Genomic DNA, 20,792 nt, shown 5'->3' with positions numbered 1-20,792 from the left:
GCTTTTGCATGGCAAAATACCATAAACATAGTGAAAAAGAAGTGTGCAATGACTGGAAAAAATATTTTCGACTTTTATCAGAGAAAGAAGGGCAAATGTCCTGGTACATCCCTAAGGTATAGAGAGCTTTTTTGAAAAGAAGAAAAGACCAAAGACTCTATAGAAATTGGGCCCAAAATATCAATTAATAGCACACAAGGAAAAAGAAAGTGGGAATTGGTTTTAACCATATGAAAAAGATGGGCAATCTTGTTCACATTAAGGGAAATGCAAGTTTAAAAATACACTGATATACCATTTATCACCTATCAGATTGGCAAAATCCAAAAGTCTGGCAACACTACTGGTAAAACTTGGAAATTTGCACTCTCATACATTGATGGAGAAAAGGCAATAGGTACACCCTTTAACAAAGGAGAATTTGACAGTAATGAGCAAGATTACATGTGTTTTCACCCTTTATTCAGCAATAGCACATCTAAGGATCGATCTCAAAGACACATTGATAAAAATTGCTAAAGATGATGTCACACATCTATTCATTGCAGTTGTATTTGTAATAGCAAGAGTAGGCATAACCAAAGCGTCCATCAATAGAAGATTAGTCGACTCAATTATGGTACATTCTCACAATGTATGGTACTCTATAGCTGTTGAAAGGAGTGAGAGATGTCTTTATAGAGCACTATGGAGTGATCTCAAGGATATTGCTTTTTCAGCTTTGTTGACGTGTAATTTGGATACGAAAACTGTCTGTATTAACGTATACAATTTGATGAGTTTGGACAAGTGCATACCGTCCATGTTACTGTCTCCATGAATCAGGGTAATAAGCATATCCATCACCTCCAAAGATTTCCTCGTGTCCCTTTGTTACTGTGTTTTTGTTTGTTTTGGTTTTGCTTTCTTGTGGTAAGAAAACTTAAGATGAGATTTATCCTCTTAACAAATTTTTAAGTGCACAATACCTCTTGTAAGAAGCACCTAAAATAGTGAAACTTATAGAAGTGGACAACAGAATGGTGGTTGCCAGGGAATGGAGGCCATGGGGAGTTGTTTAATGGGTACAAAGTTACAGTTATACCAGATGAGTATGTTCTGGAGATCTGCTGTATAACATAGTGCTTATACTTAATAATGGAGGATATATTTTTAAGTGAAAAAAGGCAAGGTGGAGAAGTTTTTGTAGATTATGTGCCATTCGTCTGAGAAGGAGGAGGGAGTGTGATGAATGTCTGTCTCTCGATGAGAGATACAGAGCCAATGGCCAGGTAACACCAGTTGCCCCATTCCGTTAACCTTTAAGAAATATCTGTTAACTACATCCCTTCCTGCATGGGTCTTGCTTATTCTGGCCTTTACCTGTGAAGGCACGTTTACCCAAAAACATGTTTGACAATTCATTTTGCTCAATAGCTGTTCCAGACCATTCCATTCTTTTTTACTATTATTATTAATAACAAATACTCTTCCCCACACCTTAGGCTGTTCTTGGTCAGAGCCCAGTGGTAGCAGCCCTTTACAGCCCTGCAGTGATAGTGTGGCCTACTTTGGAAGGGGTGACTTTCTGGGAAAGAGTTGAAAGCGGTGGAGTGCCTGGAGGGGCCTCTTACTGGAACATAAGTGGCGATGGTCACATTTTCAGGAGTTTTGCGAGCCAGCTGTTAAACACAGCTGTTATTCAAAACTAAATTGTATAAAGTAACAACTGTATTACATACATTATACTGAAAACAAACATGATACATACTCAAAACTCATCAATACCAAATTTTTTCCCTACACTTTACTGTTATCTATGCTCCTGAGATTATGTATATATATTGTAACTGAATGGTGGAAATACATCTCTTTCCAACTCTGCATTAATTGACATCATGCTGGTAGCTTGAAATCGCCAAATGCTGCAACACAGGGCATTTCTTCCAACCCTCCTCCTCCCCTACAGAACCTGTTGTTAAATATTTACCTGCATAGCACTGGTTGGGATTGATCCACCCCATGCAGATGCTCTGATGTGGTGGATATACTCAGATCCAACTAGTGCTGCTATATAACATACCAGAGTCAAGGGCTAACTCACACTGTTAGAGAAAATGATATTTTAAACCTGTGAACTGGAGTAGTGAGCAAAGGATAGTTCACAAAAGATGTTTGCAATCTAACATTTATAACAATGTCCTAAGTTGCCCATAGTAAGCCATTAAGAGATTCTTTTAAAAGGTATAGCTCGACAAGTATGAGGGGGGCATGGGCGTGGTGGGCAGGATCATGAACGTCAGCAGAGGACTGAGAAACAAGTGCAGGTGGATCTGTCGATTACTACACATTGTTACCTTGAGTACAAAATAAAGGGATGATTTTTGAAAGACCCTTCTGACTGGGTGTCTGCCACATCAAGTTTTGAACCTCTCCCTCATTCCTTTGAAAAAAAAAAAGTAAATTACTAGCTAACTTAGGGCAAGGCAAAGAGAATAGAGTCACTCCCCATCTTTGGCTAAAAATTTTCCTTAAAACACTTGTACAAATTACTTTTAGTCTTTGAGTGCATTTCCTCATATGTAAAAGAATGGTACTAATGCTTAGCTTACAGAGCTGCTGTGAGGTTATATGTGCTTAGCTTACAGCGAGCGCAGAATAAATAAACGACAGTGATTCTTCCTTGTATTTCACAGGTCCTTCAGAAGTAGGCTCTGGGTCTAATTCATCACCCCTCTTTGATTATTCTTGTCCTGATTGGCTTCAGTTTCCCCCACCGTAAAATACATACAGGACTAGAATCAAACTGGCATTCCATTGGCCAAAGTTGGCCTTTTTGGATGTTTGGTTTGGCCCACGTAAAGGGCTTAAAGAGGAAACCAGAGCCAACATTTTAAAATTGAGATATTTTACAAAGAAGTCTAAAATTCCATCCTCTCTTGAAAAATCAGGAGATGTGGCAACAATGAGTCCACATTCCTGCATGGCAACAATTGGCTAGAGCCAAGTGACAGCTGCCCCCGTAGGTAGAGTGTGCACTGTCAGTTGGCCAGACCTCATCTGGCCTGCTCTACTCATTTATATAATCTGCTTGATCCTGCAGACATGTCAATTTGTGGCCCTCTGGACCACAGGCAGAGGGTAGGCACTTACCTGCTGGATGAAATAAGTCTCCTACCCTTTTCTCTCTACCATTTTCTTATCTAGCCATGTTAAGGAATCCCAGTTATTGAGTAAAGTGATTCTCACTTTGAAAAGTGAATTGAACATGTCTGTTAGAGTCAGGATAGTCTAGGTTATACTGCCGTAACAAACAACTCCTATATCTCAGTGCCTTGCAACAAGGGTTTATTATTTGTTCACAGACACAAACCTAGACACAAAATGGAACCATCTTCAGATTTTCACATGCGTGGATAAGTACATGAGTGCACTAGTATGTTCGCAATCATGAGTCAAATAAAAACTCTGGCAGATGAACATATGAACTCACACAGAACCCTATTTAGAGACTGATCGGCTTAGATTGCACAACCCTGTTTTTATAAGAGACATTAAAAGGCCCCGGGATCCAACAGGGTAAAGGATGGAGGTACAAGGATATCCACCCTCAGTCAAGGAATTGCCCCATATAATGAAAAGGGTCTGAAAGCTTATAAGAGCTCCTAAAGGTTTAAAGAAAAGATGCTAAGAATTTTGGACATTAAACATTTTGCAAATGCATCAATAGGCAGTATTCTAGTGAGTTCTCCTTCTCTAGGCTCCTAGTTTGAGAGGGGGATGCACCCCAGGTGTCCAATAGGCACAGAAACAGAGCTGGCCGGCTTGGGTTGGAGAGGGTTGGGGGGAGGAGGCTGAAGTCCTCTATCTCCGGCAGGAGCTGTAGACAGAAACGATGGGGTCAGAGCCAGGTCACATCCATTTCCCCTCCCAGCTCTCCCTTCTTTTTCGTTCCACCCAATCAAGGCTTTGCCACCTGGGCTATATTGCACAGAACGCTTCCTTGCTGATTTGCCCATCTCAAGTCTTGCCTCCTCCAATCCCTCCATCACCGCCACCGTATTTCTTTTTTGTCAAGCCCAGGGTCTTTGAACATGCTCCTCCCTAGCTCAGACATTCCCTGGCTCCCCATCACCCACAGCTGCTGGTCTAACCTCCTAAGCCTGGCATGCTAGACCTCTGTGTTGTGTGGCCTCTCCACCCTCATCCCCTCTGTTCCAGCCATTCCTCCAGGGTTGCTGCTTCACTCACACACCGTACCCCATCCACCACTTTGGTCTGGTAGTGCCTATACTTCCCTCTCAGCCTCCCCAGGTGTCTATTTCTCCTCCAGTCCTTCCTCTCCAGGCTCATTGTTGAGATTTAGCCACAAAACATAACTTGTGAAGGCATCCGGGCTCCACATCTATACTGGAAACTCCCTGAAGGCAGGGAACAGATCTCCTCCCAGACTAGGCTCTTATCACCTATGTGTGTCCTCCCCAGATCACAGCAGATTGCAGGGGTCTGGGACGAAGGCTCTGGGCTGGGAGTCAGGAGACCTGGTTCTTCCACTTGGTATGCTTCATGCCCTAGGGCAAGTCTCTGCCACTCTCAGGGCCTCCGTTTCCTCATTTCTTGACATCAGGGCCCTGGACATTTGCTGCTGAGCACAAAGCTCGACAAAACGATGATTCACTGAACAACCATCGGCTGCCACCTCAAGCATCAGACTGAGGAGCCTGGGTGCCTGGGCCCAGGGAGGTTCAACTTCCCACCCTCCCTCCGACCCTGACTTCCCTGTTAGGCCCTGCTTACCACAACGCCCTCCCATTTCCAAAAAATCCCCCACCCCGTGTTCTCCTTTCAAAGACCGGGCTACCTGGCACAGTGCAAGGCTGGAGCAGGGAGATGGAGCTAGAAGGGGCCTGGCAAGATTCTCTCAGAGCCAGCAGAGCCTCAGCCGCTTCTAGCTTCCGCTGCCACTCTAAGGAGGCAGAAACCGAGGCCTGGTCACAAGCTTTGGGAGCCTGCAAAGGAAAGGATGTGAGAGAATGGGAGCTGGGAACCCTCACCTCTCCTGTGCCCCTTCGTCCCCCAGTTCCACGGAAGGCCCCACCCACCCCAAGGCCTTCTGCTTCTTTTCAGTCACTAAGCTTGGCCCCTGCCGGGGCTCCGGACCCCACTATTTCCCCAGTCTCTGTGGCAGCAGTAGAAGAGGGTTACAGGTGGCACAGGGCTGGAGGATCAGAGCTGAGCATCTAGGAAAAAAGGGAAGGAGAGGCCAAGGGATTTAATCCTCTGGCAGACATGTACTACAAGTAGACAGAGAGGGGTAGGATTTTGCAAAATCTGGATGTGGGAGTCTGAATGCCTACAGACCATTAGTCGTTGTGGCTTAGACAAGTCTCTTCCTCCACTCAGCCTGTTTTCTTTTCTAATCTTTTTTCTATATCTTTCCTGTGACACTGATTCCTGCCAGCCTTTTCAAAACTCCCAGAGCAACAGTGAAGATTATGGGAAACGACAGGTGTCTGTGTCTTAATCTACAAGGCACCTGGAGAGACGTGATTACTGTCCCTGTCCAGGGGCTGATTCTCTCCTCCGAATTCCCCAATCCTCATGGGACTTGAGGGGTCAGCTTGGCTCATCCCCAGGAAGCTTTCTCTAATGACCTTTAGACACTCGCCTAGGCCTCTGTGGCCCTCACCATCACGGCTGCCCCTTCTCAATAGGGCCTTGTATCCCATCGATCTGTTTCATCTGGAATAACGGCCTCCAGTTATCAAAGGCCTGCTATGTGGCAGGCCATGTGCTAGTCCCCTTGTCAAAGGTGCAGAATATTGTCCCCTCTCAGTACACTGGTAGGGAAATAGAGGCTCAGAAATATAAAGTCACTTGTCCAAAGTCTCACAAATAGGAAATGGCAAAGCTGAGAGAGCCCTGCTTTTGCCCGTTAGTCTGACAACCAACCTTCTCCTTCTCTTCCTCCTCCTCCTCCTCCTCCTCCTCCTCCTCCTCCTCCTCTGCCTCCAGCGCACTGCCTCCGCCTCCTCCTTCTAGCTCCCATGGCCTTAAGCACAAGGTTGGGCACCCAGAAGTAACACAGTGTCCAACCAGCTCCATGGTTCATCCCACTCTACTCACCTGCTGGGCAAGGCAGGGGGCCTGTGGGAATTCTTCAAAAGAGAAATTGTTAGTTGCTTCATCAAGGGTGCTGGAGTCCAGGACAGAGACAAAGATTCCGTGGCTTGACCGATCAGCAGAGCTCCTTGGCAGCTTGCCTGCAGGAGCAGAGAGTGCAGGTTGGAGTCAGGAACCAAGCCGGCCATGGACAGGAGATGTGGGCATGTTTGGGGATGAGGATAGGGGCCCAGAATGGCAGAGCTGAGAAGAACTTGAACACCAGCTAGTCTTACTCTTCATTTTGGGACTGGGGACACTGAGGCCCAGAGAGTACTATTTTTCCCCAAGGTCACGTGGCAAGTTGCAGTATGGTTAGAGATGGTATGCAGGCCTTCAGGACACAGAGGAAGGGGTCTGGGTAGTGGCTGATGTGGGAGCCTCCCTCACTGGCTGCACAGGGGTGGGCCTCAAGCCGGGACATGACATTCTCCTTCCCAGCTGTGAGACACTGATGACAGCTTAGACGAGCCTTTCCCCCTGACCCCACCCGACTCCACCTCACTCTTGATCTCAAGTCTCATCTCACTGTGGACACTTTTGACCGCCCCCCTAGATCTCTCCTTCCCACCAAGACTTGGTAGATAATATTGATGACATTTTATAGTTGGGGAAGCTAAGGCCCAAAGAGTAATTTACCCAAGGCCACATCAACATTGGGTGGCAGGCCTGGTGACAGAACTACTCATGCTCCCTACAGCCAAACTCAGACTCCCTCCCTGGCCAGAGACACTCACTGATGACTCCTTCTTGAATGGCCTCCTTCTCGACATGGCTCTGAGCTTTCGGAAGGGTGCTCAGTCTCCTTAGCTGACTTCGAGTCAGGGGCCCCCTTTGGTGTGGCGCCAGCTCCCTCTTCAAGGCATGCTCAGCAGGCAAGATGCTGCAGTGTTCCCTAAAGTGATGGGGTGGATTGCAGGTTCAAAGTCAGTCACCTTTAGAGGAGGCCCCCTCCCCTCCCCTTGTCAGATGTCACACTCACGAGAAGCGGGAACACTTGCGACGCTTGCAGGCCTGGAAGAGGCAGAGGTGCCCTGGGTCCTTGACTTGGTCCGTGATGCCATGCTTCCAGTAGCGGACACAGCGACGTATAGCTCTTATAGACCTAAATCCAATCCCCCACGGGGCTCTGGTCTCAAGCCCAGTGATGGGGTTGGGGGGACAGCAGGACACGGCAGGCATTTCATTGGGATCCATGGTTCTAGGGCAAAGAGTGAAGGTCAGGATAGCCACATGATCCTCTACCCCCAATGCATTTCCTCTGCCCTTGGGAAGCCCCCTCTGAGGTGGTAGGATTCTTCTTCCAACCAGCTCACCACTGAAATGAGATTGCACCCCCCACCCCCCGTTGCTCATGTAGCCTCCTTGCCAGTCACATATAGGCTGGTTCCAAGAAACTCTGGGCATGGGTCCTGTATACTTTCAATCCAATTATAATTCTCCTTGCTTACCTTCACTCCACAGAGACACCCCCCTTCTCAGGCATACACATGCACACTCGTGTCCCCTTCAACAATTACTCCTGCCCCTTCTCGTGTATCATCCTGTTCTCTGCTATGCCCAACTATTATTCCTGGCATCCACTTCCACAGTTGTCTTCCTAACCTTCTGCATTCACTCCCTACTCATGATTCTATGCCCCTTGCACTCAAATCAATTATTAGTCTCATGAATGCCCTACATTCAATTTTCCCCTCACGTTCCATTCTGATGATTTTTTCTTGCACCTCATCAAATCTTAATTATTCACTCGTTCCCTCTTTAAGCTTGAACCCCTCTGCATCTCATGAAATCATATTATTCTGCTGGATTCCTAAGCCCTTCTTTCAATCATTATTTTCATTCATCCCCTTGATTATTTATCAAATCGACGTTTGCCGAGCCCTCTACTGAATGCCGGACCTTGATCTGCCCGATCTGGTCAATAGCCTACTCCTCACTGCACTAACGGTTCTCTTGCACCAAAACACCCTCCCTGCTTTCATGCAAACTCACTCATTCCCTCCACAGCCTCCCAACAACCTTCCATGCTCCTTTCCAAGCTTCAACAACGATGCTTGAGCACCCCTTCCCCTCCCCCCACACCCACAGGGCACTACCTCCTCTCAGGCTGCCCAATCACTCCCTGCCACCCCCACCTCAGAATCAAAGGCAGGGGCATAAGCCCTTCCCCAGGGCACTACCTCCTCTCAGGCTTCCCAATCACTCCCTGCCACCCCCACCTCAGAATCAAAGGCAGGGGCATAAGCCCTTCCCCAGGGGCCAGAGGCCAGAGGTCAGGAGGCTGGGCAAGGGGTCTTCCCACAGGACTTCTGCCAAGGACGGGGTGGAGGTGGGAGGTGGGAGGTGTGGGGTGGGAGGTGGGGAAAGGGCGGAATGGGGCATGAGGTACCCTGTTGAGGTGGAGGAGAGGAGAAAGGGTTGAGGATCCAGAGCAGGAGAGAGGGAGGAAAGGGGGGGGGGGTGGAGAATGAGAGTCGTATTCCTGATGCCAGTCTGTGGTTACCCCAGCCTCCAGCAGCTCAGAAGCAATCGTCTGGGACAAGAGGTCTGAGGGAACAGCCAGCGCTCGCTCCCTTTCCCGCTCTTCCCTCAAAGGCCAATCAGCTTCCAGCTCTTCCTTTCACCTCCCACCACTGTGGCCAGCAACCAATGATCTTCAAGTTCTGCCAAAGGTCACACACTGGAGCCCCGCCCCTGTCGTCAACTCCCTCTCAATTCTCCTCAAGCTCGCTCTACGAGGCGGGCCATTTAACTCTGGAAGTGACGTGGAGCTTTGTGCTTCGCGAGCCTTGTTTCCCCAACTATTTTCTCTTTGCACGTGAACTACTGTGTGTGCATGCATTTTGAACTCATGTCTTTGGTATCCTGTAATTCACTTTTACAAAATTCAAGGTGTGTTTTAAAGATCGATCCTTATTACTAAACCAGGGATTCTCAATTCACAATCAGATTTTGCAGCCCCAGGGAACATTTGTCAGCGTCTGGAGTCCTTTCGGTCTTTATTTGTGTGTCTCTGAGTTCCTTGTTCTGTTCCACAGATCAGTCGGTCTATTCCTGTGCCGATACTACACTGTCTTAATTTTTATCTCTTGGTAAGACAGCTTGATCTCTGGTAGAGCAAGTCCTCACATCTTATTCAGTATCTCCGGGCTCATCTTCGCCGTGTCTCCGCCTTTTGCCCTTCTTAAGCTCTAAAATATAAATGTTGGGATCAGCACGCCGTGTTCCCTGAAAACTCATTTGCCGCCGATTTGAATTGCGTTTTCATTGACTCCGTGGATCAGTTAAGGGAGGACTGACTATCATGATAGCCAGCCTTCCTGGTCACCAACATGGGATGGCGCTCTATTTTTGTGGGCCTTCCTTAACGTTAGAATCTTTCAGTTTAGTCTTTAGTTCTATCTTTCGTACGTTCAGATCTTGTACATCTTTTATGGCGTTTATCTCAAGAAACTGTAGAATGCTGCAGCTCTGGTGCTTGATACCTGTTTAAAATGACACTTTCTACTTGCATCTAATTTATGGAAATCCATTTGACTTTTAAAAAATATATTGACCTTAACGTCAGCCACCACGCTAAACTCTGAAATGTCTAATAATGTGTCTACAGGGGTTCCACAGTTTTCCATGAATCTGTGAGTAACAGAAGTAAGATAATCAACTTACAAGTTTCTTCCTATGCTGGCTAAGGCATCCACCACAAGGTCAAACAGATACGGCAAAATTGGGCATCTTTGGGTTGTTCCTAATATTAAATAGAGTGCTGCCAACATTTCTTTATTAAAATAGGTTTGCGGTATTTCATTTTTTTTTAAATTTTCTCTCTATTTCTCTTTCCTTTCTATCTTTCTTCTCTCTCTCTCTCTCCTTTCCTTCCTTCCTTCCTTTCTTCTTCTTTTCTTCCTTCTCTCTTTCATTTCTTCTGTCTTCCTCTCTCACTCTCTTTTCTTTCTTTCCCTTTTTCAGATTAAGGGATTTTTCTTAATATTTCTAGTTTAACATGGTTGTCTTAAAAATCACGAATAGATATTGGAGTTTACTTTTTTGGCCTCTACTGAAATGATCAAGACTCTATTCATTTAATCTGTTAATATAGTAAGTGTCATTTCTAGCTTTCTTCAAAATCTTCAGTGAAGTATGTACCTTATAATCAAAAAAGGGAAAAATCATAAATGTGTATCTTAATGAGTTTCCAAACACTAAACATGCACATTCTGTTAGCACCTAGAGCAAGCAGCAGAATATATTAGCAACACACAAACCCCTCTCACGTCCCCTTCCATCCATAGGTTTTCTAGTGTTAAGCCAGTTTTGCTCTCCTAGGATAGATGTAAATTAGTCATGGTGTATCATCTCTTGTGTATGCTGGCAGCTTCACTTTGCTAAAGTTTTGCTTAGAAATTTTTGAATCTTCTGTTTATGAGCAAGATTGACTTGAAGTTTCTCTTTCTCATTAAATCTTTACTGGTTCCAGCGTCAAGATTTTCTATTCTCATAGACTGAGGTGGGCAAAAGTCGATCTTTGCTATCCTCTGGAAGTGTTCATGTAAGATTAGGATGATCTGTCTTGAAACTTTTTATTAAAACTTGACCACTAAACAGCTGAGATGCCTGTTTTCTTTGCTTTTTTGAAAAAAAAAAAAGATGTACTGTGGAAATATCAAACATATACAAATGGAGTTTGTGTACAAACTTGCAAGCAGTCTCCAGGTTCATTACAGTAGAACGGTGGTCCTGGGGCATGAGCTTGCACCAGGAGCACCCAAAGGACTTGTTCAGACAGACTGCATCTGTAGTCTCAAATTACAAATTCTGGGGTGGGACCCGGAGTTTGCTTTTCTGACAAGTTCCCTGGTGTTGCAGCTGCTGGTGGTGGGGAACCACACTTGAGAATCATTGTGCAAAAGGGAATAGTGCAGGAACCTCCAATTATCCATCACCCAATTGCAACCATCAACAACTCATAGCCAATCTCAATTCATATATACCTTTTACCCTCCCCCTCCCAGAGTATTTTCTAGAAAGCATCAGAAATCATCTTATTTTATCGTAACTATTTCAGTGCATAACTCTAAAATATGAGCAACCCATTTTCCTCAACCTTTTGTTTTGAAAACGCACGACGTTTAAGAGTGAACATTCTTTTACTTAGATTCGTATTATCCCATTGCTCTGTCTCTCTTTTTTCTTCTTTTTTGCTTAGCCGCTTAACAGCTCCAAACACTTCATCCAATTACTTCAGAATATATCTGCTAAGAACTAGGATGTGCTCCTGTCTAACCACAGTACTATTATCACATTGAAGAAATTTAACAATGACATGATAATATTATCTAAGTTCATATACGGTCCTTATTCATATTTCCTCCATTGTCCCAATAATATCCTTTTGAGGATGAACAATCCAATCAAGTATCACACATTGCATTCAGCTGTCTTTTCTCTTTAGTATTCTCCAGTCCCAAACAGCCCCTCCACCTAAATCTTCCATGACAATGACTTTTTCCAAGAACCTAGGCCCATTTGCTTATAAAGTGCCCACAATATGTGTTTGCCTGATACTTTTCTCTTGTCTAGATTTATGTTTTTAGATGTAATAGTCTTGGCAAGAATATTAAATAGGTAATGAGTAGGTCACACTTCATTGCATCTGGAGGCTCCTAAGATCAGTTTGTCTAGCTGTTAGTGCATCAGTGCTGCTGTTGGCATTACTCAGTTTGATCACTTATTTAAGGCATTATTGGACAGATCACACCATTGTAAAGGTACCTCTGTCCCTCTGTGATTTATGAGCAGCCTGTGGCATGATGTTTTGAGACCATGTGGGTATTCTGTTCTCCAAAAATTTTTCACTTGGCCTTAGTTTTAATTCAGGGTCTGGGACTGATTTGATTATTACTTTGGTGATTGAAAACACGGTGCTTCTCTAATTCTATCATTGCTTTCTACTTTTCTTGGTGGGCATTTTGCTGTAAAGATGAGCATCCCAGTCCCCCAACCCCACCCCCTTACTGTTGTTGCTGCTGTTGTTGTGTCTGCAGCAGCAAAAAAGCTGATAGAATCCAACAGCACATAAAAAAGATTATACATCATGATCAAGGGGGATTCATCCCAGGGACACAAGGGTGGTTCAACATATGCAAATCAAACAATGCAATACATCACATCAACAAGAGAAAGGACACAAACCACATGATCATCTTAATAGATGCAGACAAAACAATTGATAAAATTCAACACCCATTTATGATAAAAACTCTCACCAAAGTGGGTATAGAGGGAACATATCTCAACATAATAAAAGCTATATATGACAAACCTACAGCCAGCATAGTACTCAATGGTGAAAAACTCAAAAGCTTCCCACTAAAATCTGGGACAAGACAAGGCTGCCCACTCTCACCACTCTTATTCAACGTAGTCCTGGAAGTCCTAGCCACAGCAATCAGGCAAGAGAGAGAAATAAAGGGGATTCAAATTGGAAAAGAAGAGGTGAAAGTGTCACTATATGCTGATGACATGATACTATATACAGAAAACCCTAAAAGGTCCACACAAAAACTACTAGAAGTAATTGAAGAATTCAGCAAGGTAGCAGGTTACAAGATTAACGTTCAAAAATCAGTGGCATTTCTTTACACTAACAATGAATCAACAGAAAAAGAAAGTAAAGAAACAATCCCCCTTAAAATAGCACTCAAAGTTGTAAAATACCTGGGAAAAATAATCTAACCAAGGGGGTGAAAGACTTATACACGGAAAACTATAAATCATGGTTGAAGGAAATTAAAGAAGACTTTAAAAAATGGAAAGACATCCCATGCTCCTGGATTGGAAGAATCAACATTGTTAAAATGGTCACACTGCCCAAGGCAATCTACAGATTTAATGCAATCCCTATCCAATTACCCAGGACATATTTCACAGAACTAGAACAAATCATAATAAAATTTATATGGAACCATCAAAGACCTAGAATTGCTAAAGCATTACTGAAGAGAAAGAAAGAGGCTGGAGGAATAACTCTCCCAGATTTCAGACAATAGCATAGGACTACAATCATCAAGACAGCATGGTATTGGTACAAAAACAGACATATAGACCAATGGAACAGAATGGAGAGCCCAGAAATGAACCCACACACTTTGGGTCAAGTAATCTTCGACAAAGGAGGCAAGAATATACAATGGAATAAAGACAGTCTCTTCAGCAAATGGTGTTGGGAAAACTGGACAGCAGCATGTGAATCAATGAAGCTAGAACACTCCCTTACACCATACACAAATATAAACTTAAAATGGATCAAATACTTAAACATAAGACAAGATACAATAAACCTCCTAGAAGAAAACATAGGGAAAACATTATCTGACATACATCTCAAAAGTGTTCTCCTAGGGCAGTCTACCCAGGAAATAGAAATAAAAGCAAGAATAAGCAAATGGGACCTAATGAAGCTTACAAGCTTCTGCACAGCAAAGGAAACCATAAGCAAAACAAAACGACAACCTATGGAATGGGAGAAAATTTTTGCAAACGATGAAACCGACAAAGGCTTGATCTCCAGAATATATAAGCAGCTCATAAGACATAATAAGAAAGAAACAAACAACCCAATCCAAAAATGGGCAGAAGACCTAAACAAGCAATTCTCCAAGGAAGAAATACAAATGATTGATAGGCACGTGAAAAAATGCTCAGTATCACTAATTATCAGAGAAACGCAAATCAAAACTACAGTGAGGTATCACTTCACACCAGTCAGAATGGCCATCGTTCAAAAGTCCACAAATGACAAATGTTGGAGAGGCTGTGGAGAAAAGGGAACCCTCCTACACTGCTGGTGGGAATGCAGTTTGGTGCAGCCACTGTGGAAAACAGTATGGAGAGTTCTCAGAAGACTAGGGATAGACTTACCATATGAACCAGGAATCCCGCTCCTGGGCGTATATCCAGAAGGAAGCCTCCTTCAAAATGACACCTGCACCCCAATGTTCATAGCAGCACTGTTTGCAATAGCCAAGACATGGAAACAGCCTAAATGTCCATCAACAGATGACTGGATAAAGAAGTGGTGGTATATTTATACAATGGAATAGTATTCAGCCATAAAAACCAACAACATAACGCCATTTGCAGCAACATGGATGTTCCTGGAGAATGTCATTCTAAGTGAATTAAGCAAGAAGGAGAAGGAAAAATACCATACTAGATCGCTCATATGTGGAATCTAAAAACAAACAAACAAAAAAAACCCATAAATACAAAACAGAAACAGACATAGAATACAAACTTGTGGTTGCCTAGGGGCCAGGGGGTGGGAAGGGACAGATTGGGATTTCAAAATGTAGAACAGATAAGCAAGATTATACTGTATAGCACAGGGAAATATACACAAGATCTTGTGGTAGCTCACAGCAAAAAAAATGTGACAATGAATATATGTATGTTCATGTATAACTGGAAAATCGTGCTCTACGCTGGAATTTGACACAACATTGTAAAATGACTATAACTCAATAAAAAATTGTAAAAAAAAAGATGTCAACTCTCTAGTAATTCATCTGTGGATTTGCCATAATCATAATTAAAATGGAAAGCTATTTCTTTTTAAAAATATTTTATTTATTTATTAATTATTGTAGTATTCATTTTTATTTTGGCATGGAGGGGAGCTAATTAGGTTTTTTTTTAAGGAGGTACTGGAGATTGAACCCAGGACATTGTGCATGCAAAGCATGCACTCTACTAGTTGAGCTATGCCCTCTTCCCCCCGAAAAGGTATTTCTAAAACATATATATAAATGTAAATGACATAGAATAGCCAAAGTCATTTGGAAAAGAACAAAGATGGAGGACTTACACTACCAAATTCCTTGACTTCAAATAAAGGTATAGTGGTCATGACAATGTGGTATTACCATAAAAATAGACATATGGATCAATGGATAAAATAGACTTACGCAAAAATATGGTTAGTAGATTTGTGACAAAGGTGCTAAGATAATTAAATAAACAAATATGTAACTAATAAAGCTGGAGAAAGTGGATCTCTATATGGAAAAAGAAACCAGAAACAAATGTTAATATCTCACATTATATGCAATTAAAAACCCCTCAAAATAAATAAGAGAGCTACATATAAATTATAAAATTGAACACCTGCAAGAAAATATGGGAGAAAACTTTGAGTCATGAGGTTAGGCAAAGATATCTTATTTTCGTTCAAAAAGTACGAATCACAAAGGAAAAATAATCCATGGACCGTTATCAAAATTAAAACAAAATACAAATAGTTTTGCTTCTCAAAATCCAGGTTTCAATCCCTCTGTGCAGCACCATTTTCTACTCCTGTAACAAAGCCTCATGACTGATCTTGACTTCTACTTAACCCCTAGGACAGAAACCTGGGTATAGTTATTTTCAGATGCAAAAACGCACTTTCTCGTCTTGGGCATCTGCTTGCAAAGCTCTCCCCTTCCTCTATTTCCTGGCCAACTTCTTTCCTCACTCATTTCAGGCATGCCTTCTCTGGGAAATCTCCAAGACCCTATTCCAACTCTCAAGGCTGGGCGGCTGCCGCTTCTCAGTCCTCCCACAGGAGCTCTCACCTCAGTTGTTCTGATTTCAACTTAGCCCAGCCCAGGCCCTTCCCCTTGCTCCCGCACATTTTCCAAGCCCTCCAGGCCCCAAGCCACCTGTCCTCTACCCATCGGACCCCGACTGTCTCCCAGACGTGGCATCTCATGTAGCCCCCTGAGAGGAAAACCTCTGCTGTTGATTTGGGCTGCGGATGCCATCACCCAGCTCACCCTCCTTGCTTTGATAACCCATTTGGACCCATACACCTCCCCAGGGCTTTAAGGTACATGATCCTAGGAATCTGAATGTGGGTAGGGCCCACACAAACACTCTTGCCTATGACATCCCCACGAAATGAGAACTCACCATCTGCCTGAACACCTCTGCTGTTTTTTGGTTCCGCAATCAGAAACCTGGCTTAAGCCTGCTGGGAGGTTCAGAGGAAAGAAGAAAGGGACAGAGAGAGGGGAAGAGTGGGAGAAAGAGACAGAGGAACAGAGGGGATGTCACATACCAGAAATGTATCCACTGCTTGAGCACAGTGCACTGGGCTGCAGGAGGGAGGAAATACAGGGCGGGGCCAGAGGGGCTAATGGTGCATGGAGGGACCAGGCCCTCAGCCACTTTGCATCCAGCAGAGTGAGGAGCTCAGCTGGACTCCTCAAGGAAGTCCTTTGGTCACTACCAGCACAGCACAGCCTCACAGAAGCATAATCTTCACTCCCTTCCTTCCACCTCCTGACCTGGTGAGCCTGATTTCCCTCCATTGTCATAGGATATCAGCCCCAGAGGCAAGGATGTGGTCTGTAGAGGTCACTGCTGTATCCTCAGCACCTGGAACAGAACCAGGATGTATATACTACTTGTTGAATGAGGTAATGACTGTCAGGGAAGGCAGGGACCATTAGGATGAGGCTATTCTCTTCTCTTCTCTTCTCTTCTCTTCTCTTCTCTTCTCTCTCTCTCTCTCTCCCCCCTCCCCTTCCCCCCCACCCCACCTCTATTTTGGAGAAAGTGAAAGGCCAGCTTAAAGACACTGAGGAATTCATTTTTTGTCAACAGCATGGAGAACCCATCCAATGGCACAAGCTTGCCCAGGGAGCCTGCTGGCCCCCGAGGGTCTTGGAGGAGCCAGTTCCAGAGCCCTGGTATGTATGTTTCACCAAGTCCTTCAGGTGAGAGCTCAGAGCCAGCCTCTGCCTCTCTCACTGCTCACAGCCGAGCCAACATGCCTTTCCTTCCCTTTCCACCCAGAGAGTCCCCAGGCCAGGCCTGATTCCCTCCAGGGTTCCCAAGGGTCCAGTTGCCACTGATTTCCTTTGTAAGGAAGGATACTAGACACTCAGAAGCAGAGACCTCAGGACTCAGAGGCACACACCCATGAATGGTGATCAAGCCCCCTCTGCTGCTACCTGTCCTCTGCTTTCCCGTTTCTCAGTCTCTGGGCCTGAAATAAATGCTGGCACACTCCACTGTTTTTGCTTCAACTTTTCAACAATGTAGTTTTCAACACTGACACCAGCCTCAGGTGAATGGGGGGTTGTCAGTTGTGGTGGCGGTGGTGGTGGTGGTGGGATGGTGGAGGGAGGGAGGTAGCTTCTCCCGTAGCCCTCTAAGGCTGTACACCTTCCTTCTTGGGGAAGGGCGGCGTATTCCTCCGTCATGGCTGCAATAAACTTCAGCCAATGAAGAGTGAATTTTCTGCAGCAGACGGGTCTGACCCTGATGGGAGAAGTGTCTGCAGGAATGAGAGGGGAATAACATCTCTCTTCCCCCCAACACCGAGTCATCATATCTGAGAACCACTGGGCAGTGTTTATATGGAAGGGGGTGGGGAGGGATACATGGAAAAAGAATGGATACTAAGAAAAACTCTTAGACCTCTATACAGAGAGTTAGCTGCTAAGTACCCCCACCCCGACCGGAAGACAGGGACCCTCCAATAGGCAACATGGTCTACAGACTATTCATTTTTGTAAGATGAGGGATTTTTTTTTCCTTCCTGAGGCGACCTTGATATGTACTGCAACATAATATCAGCAGGGGAAGTCTATCCTGGGGGTTGGACTATGCTTGTCCTTTTTCCCCAGCAGCACGTGAAGGCCCTGAGATGTTGCAACACCAAAGATCACCCAGCAATGGACAAAGATACAGGATGTACTCTTCAATATCAAAGAGCCTAACTGACACCCACCAAAATATTCTTTTCCCCTAAGTCACATAGTCCCCTATTCAATACCAATAGAGAAAAAGTGCTTGGACAGCACCTGCTGTGTGAACTAACTGACCTTTAGTTACTCAGAGGTCACATGTCTTTAAGACTAATGAACCCCAGGTGGGTAGGGTTCTGGTAGAAACGACATTTGGGAGTCCCATAGATAGCCGTTTTATAGCCCTTTTCCTCCATCCTGGAGAGCAGCCAAGGTGGAACCCACAGGTACAGAACAGAGGAAGCTGTTCATCTCCTAGGAGTCACCCATTTCTTTCCCCACATGGCCTTGTTTTCCTAAGTTGGGCCCTAACTCAGTGAGTATGCTCAGTTCCACATCCCTGCTTCTCCAAAAGGGGCTGGAATCTCACATCCCGGGTCTGTGCCCTGTCCAAAAGAGGAGAGAAGCTCCAACTCCCAGGGTCTAGGGAGCTTGCTGGGCTTTCACTCCTTTGTAGCTGCTGTCACCGCTCACATCAGTCCCTGGACAGGACTGAGGATTACAGAAAATGTCTGTCCACGCATGTGTTTGTGTGTGTGTGTGTTTGTGTATGTGTGTGTTTAGGGTGTGAGTATTTGTGGAAACAAGGCATTATAGGGTGCAATCTGGTGGGTAAACATGGGGCATAGCTCAGCAGCCACACTTGAGACCCAGGTGGCAGAGGTGGGATTGAATGTAGCAGGACTTGGCATGAAGGAGTCCTCACCTCTGTTACACACCTCTAAACAACCCCACCCTGTCCAGGTTTCTCAAATCTGACCCTAACATTTTTTAAGCCCTTTAGGCTCAGAACCATCTGCCCACTTACCTGCCAATTGCTGACTGACACCCAGACACAGCACTACACATCATCTCCTGAAAGGAACACTTCTGCTGTTGATTTGACCTCAGGCTGCCATCACCCACCTCAGCCCCTCTTGGCTCGGATGCACCACATGGCCTTACCTGCCTCCCCTCCCACTTTGTACAGGCCTTTGGATTCTGCAGTCTCACAGCGGGAGACAGTTTCCTCTGCCAGCCCCAGACTCACAGGCTGTTCCCCGTATGCCTCCCCATTTACATCCCTGTTCTCCCTGCCTGGGAGAAACATAATCCTTCTGGCTGACCTTGGGCAAGCCCTTCCTCCCCTTTGGGCTGGGCACTTCTGGAAGTGATTGCTTGGGTTTTCGGTAAGTCACATTGTCTGAGCTGTGTGCATCCTCAAACCTTCTGATCCTTCTCAGATTGTGGAGGGCTCAGAATCAGCCAGAAAGCATCAAATATGCCTCCCTCTACTGACAGCCATGACTAGGAACTAGTGAACTTGTGCATCTCAAGAGGGGTGCCCAGTCAGAGCACACAGGGAACTTACGCAGAAGAAGTGGACAGACAGGGAAAGGCTTGGGTCATCAGTTTTCCATCTCTGTTTCTGAAATATGACTGAGCCCAAGTTCTGAGTGCTCCTCCTTACATCCCCACACCCACGCCCAAATGCATCATGTCACAATCCCCGCAACCTAGGGGACGGCTTAGGTAGATGAAGACAGTGGACAGTTCCTCAGGAGAGGGAGTAGGGCCAGCAGGACCTCTCTGCTCTTATGGTGAAGAACAGCTGACCATGGGAGCCTGCGAGTGTGCAAGAGATTAGGCATGTTTTCTTTGCCCCATCCACCCTTATTCTCTCTGGTGCTACATCCCAGTGAATCCTGGGCCACCTTAGGAAGGTGGCAACATTTGTCCTCAACTCTGCCAAACAGTACACAGCTTGCTGTCTGACAGGGGCTTCACACGTGTTCATTTTATTCTCCGGTCATCCAAAACGAGGTGAGTGGTATGAGCGCCATTCTGAGGTCACATGACTCGCAGGGGTCAGAGCCAGGATTTGGTCCCTGGCAGATCTGAGGCAAGCGCCCTTCCATTACTATGCACCATTGCCCCCAGCTAGGAGCCATGAGTCCCGATATGCTGTGTCACAGCTCATCCTTCTAGGGAGAGGGATTCTGTACTTGCTGTCCTACACCCAACAGAGCTAAAATACTAAGGGGGTCAGTGTTCCTAAGCAACAAGATCTCCTAGAGACAGTTGCCACTGCTCCCTGTCCGATCTCATCCCTCACCACACTGCACTGGGGAATTATTCATACTAATAGAATGATGGTGGTAATCTAATGGGGAAAAGAATGCCATCTGCTGTACTCTTCACCAGTTGCTCCCTGAGGCACTCCCACAGACCTCCAGGGCACTCCTGAGCATGGTCTGAAAACCACGGGCCTCATGCAAAAGATAGAACCTAATGGTGGGCCTTTCAGGCACAGAATAATAAGTGAGTGGGCCTCATAGGCATCCCCATGCAATCCCATTAATCTTCTGTTCCCTTACTGTATGGGGAGAGCTGCATCTCTCTGGGACCTCCAGTGTGTGGCCCTCAGCTTCCCAGGGCAGGCATCTTTGGGCAGTCTTTCAGCCTTCCCAAGGGAGAGCACACTCTTGAGGTCCACAACCACAAAAAGCTGACCCATCCTTCCTGGGGTGGTTATAAAGAGGGACTTGGTTTCTCTGTGACTCCATTGTGAGGAAATGGACTGAGATCTTCTCAGTGGGGGTCCAGCTAGGCTTTGCTTGTCTCCACGACCCTGTCAGTCGATTTTGCTCGTCACTATCCATCTGTAGACTGTCTTGGTCTTAACCACAGACAAAAGACAAGCAGACAGAGAAATTGCACCCACTCACTTGTGTGTTTTTAAATGTGTGCTAACAAGTAGTGGAAAAGGGGGTGGAGGGAAGTGGCATGACTTGAGAGATGTCTTACATAAGATAGATGGTCTTAGGTTGGGGGTCATCCAGGGCAGAGGGGCAAAGTGGAGCCAAAAATGACACC

General features: G+C 45.3%; 1 protein-coding gene across 1 annotated transcript; it reads right to left on the bottom strand.

Moving 5' to 3' along the window:
* Window positions 1–3,310: 3,310 nt before the first annotated feature.
* On the bottom strand, window positions 3,311–19,328 carry LOC102531114 (doublesex- and mab-3-related transcription factor C1). Its single transcript, XM_006218475.3, has 6 exons — window positions 19,288–19,328; window positions 7,124–7,342; window positions 6,879–7,036; window positions 6,106–6,242; window positions 4,841–4,988; window positions 3,311–3,859 (listed from the first exon to the last, which is right to left on the bottom strand). Exons 1-6 carry the CDS (start codon window positions 19,323–19,325, stop codon window positions 3,744–3,746), a joined length of 816 nt encoding a protein of 271 aa, XP_006218537.2. The 5' UTR covers window positions 19,326–19,328; the 3' UTR covers window positions 3,311–3,743.
* Window positions 19,329–20,792: the final 1,464 nt, after the last annotated feature.

Source organism: Vicugna pacos, chromosome X (genome assembly GCF_048564905.1).
Source record: "Vicugna pacos chromosome X, VicPac4, whole genome shotgun sequence".
NCBI classification, from domain to species: Eukaryota; Metazoa; Chordata; class Mammalia; order Artiodactyla; family Camelidae; genus Vicugna; species Vicugna pacos.
The sequence above is the reverse complement of the archived record's forward strand: the minus strand, read 5'-3'. Positions and strand labels throughout refer to the sequence as shown.

Excerpts from the sequence above, each read along its gene's own strand:
- LOC102531114 (XM_006218475.3), bottom strand. The coding sequence starts at position 19,325 with ATGACCCAAGCCTTTCCCTGTCTGTCCACTTCTTCTGC. Across the intron at positions 7,343-19,287 it reads TGTCTGTCCACTTCTTCTGC|AACCATGGATCCCAATGAAA; the intron begins GTAAGTTCCCTG and ends TCTTTGCCCTAG. Across the intron at positions 6,243-6,878 it reads CATTCAAGAAGGAGTCATCA|GCAAGCTGCCAAGGAGCTCT; the intron begins GTGAGTGTCTCT and ends CTGCTCCTGCAG.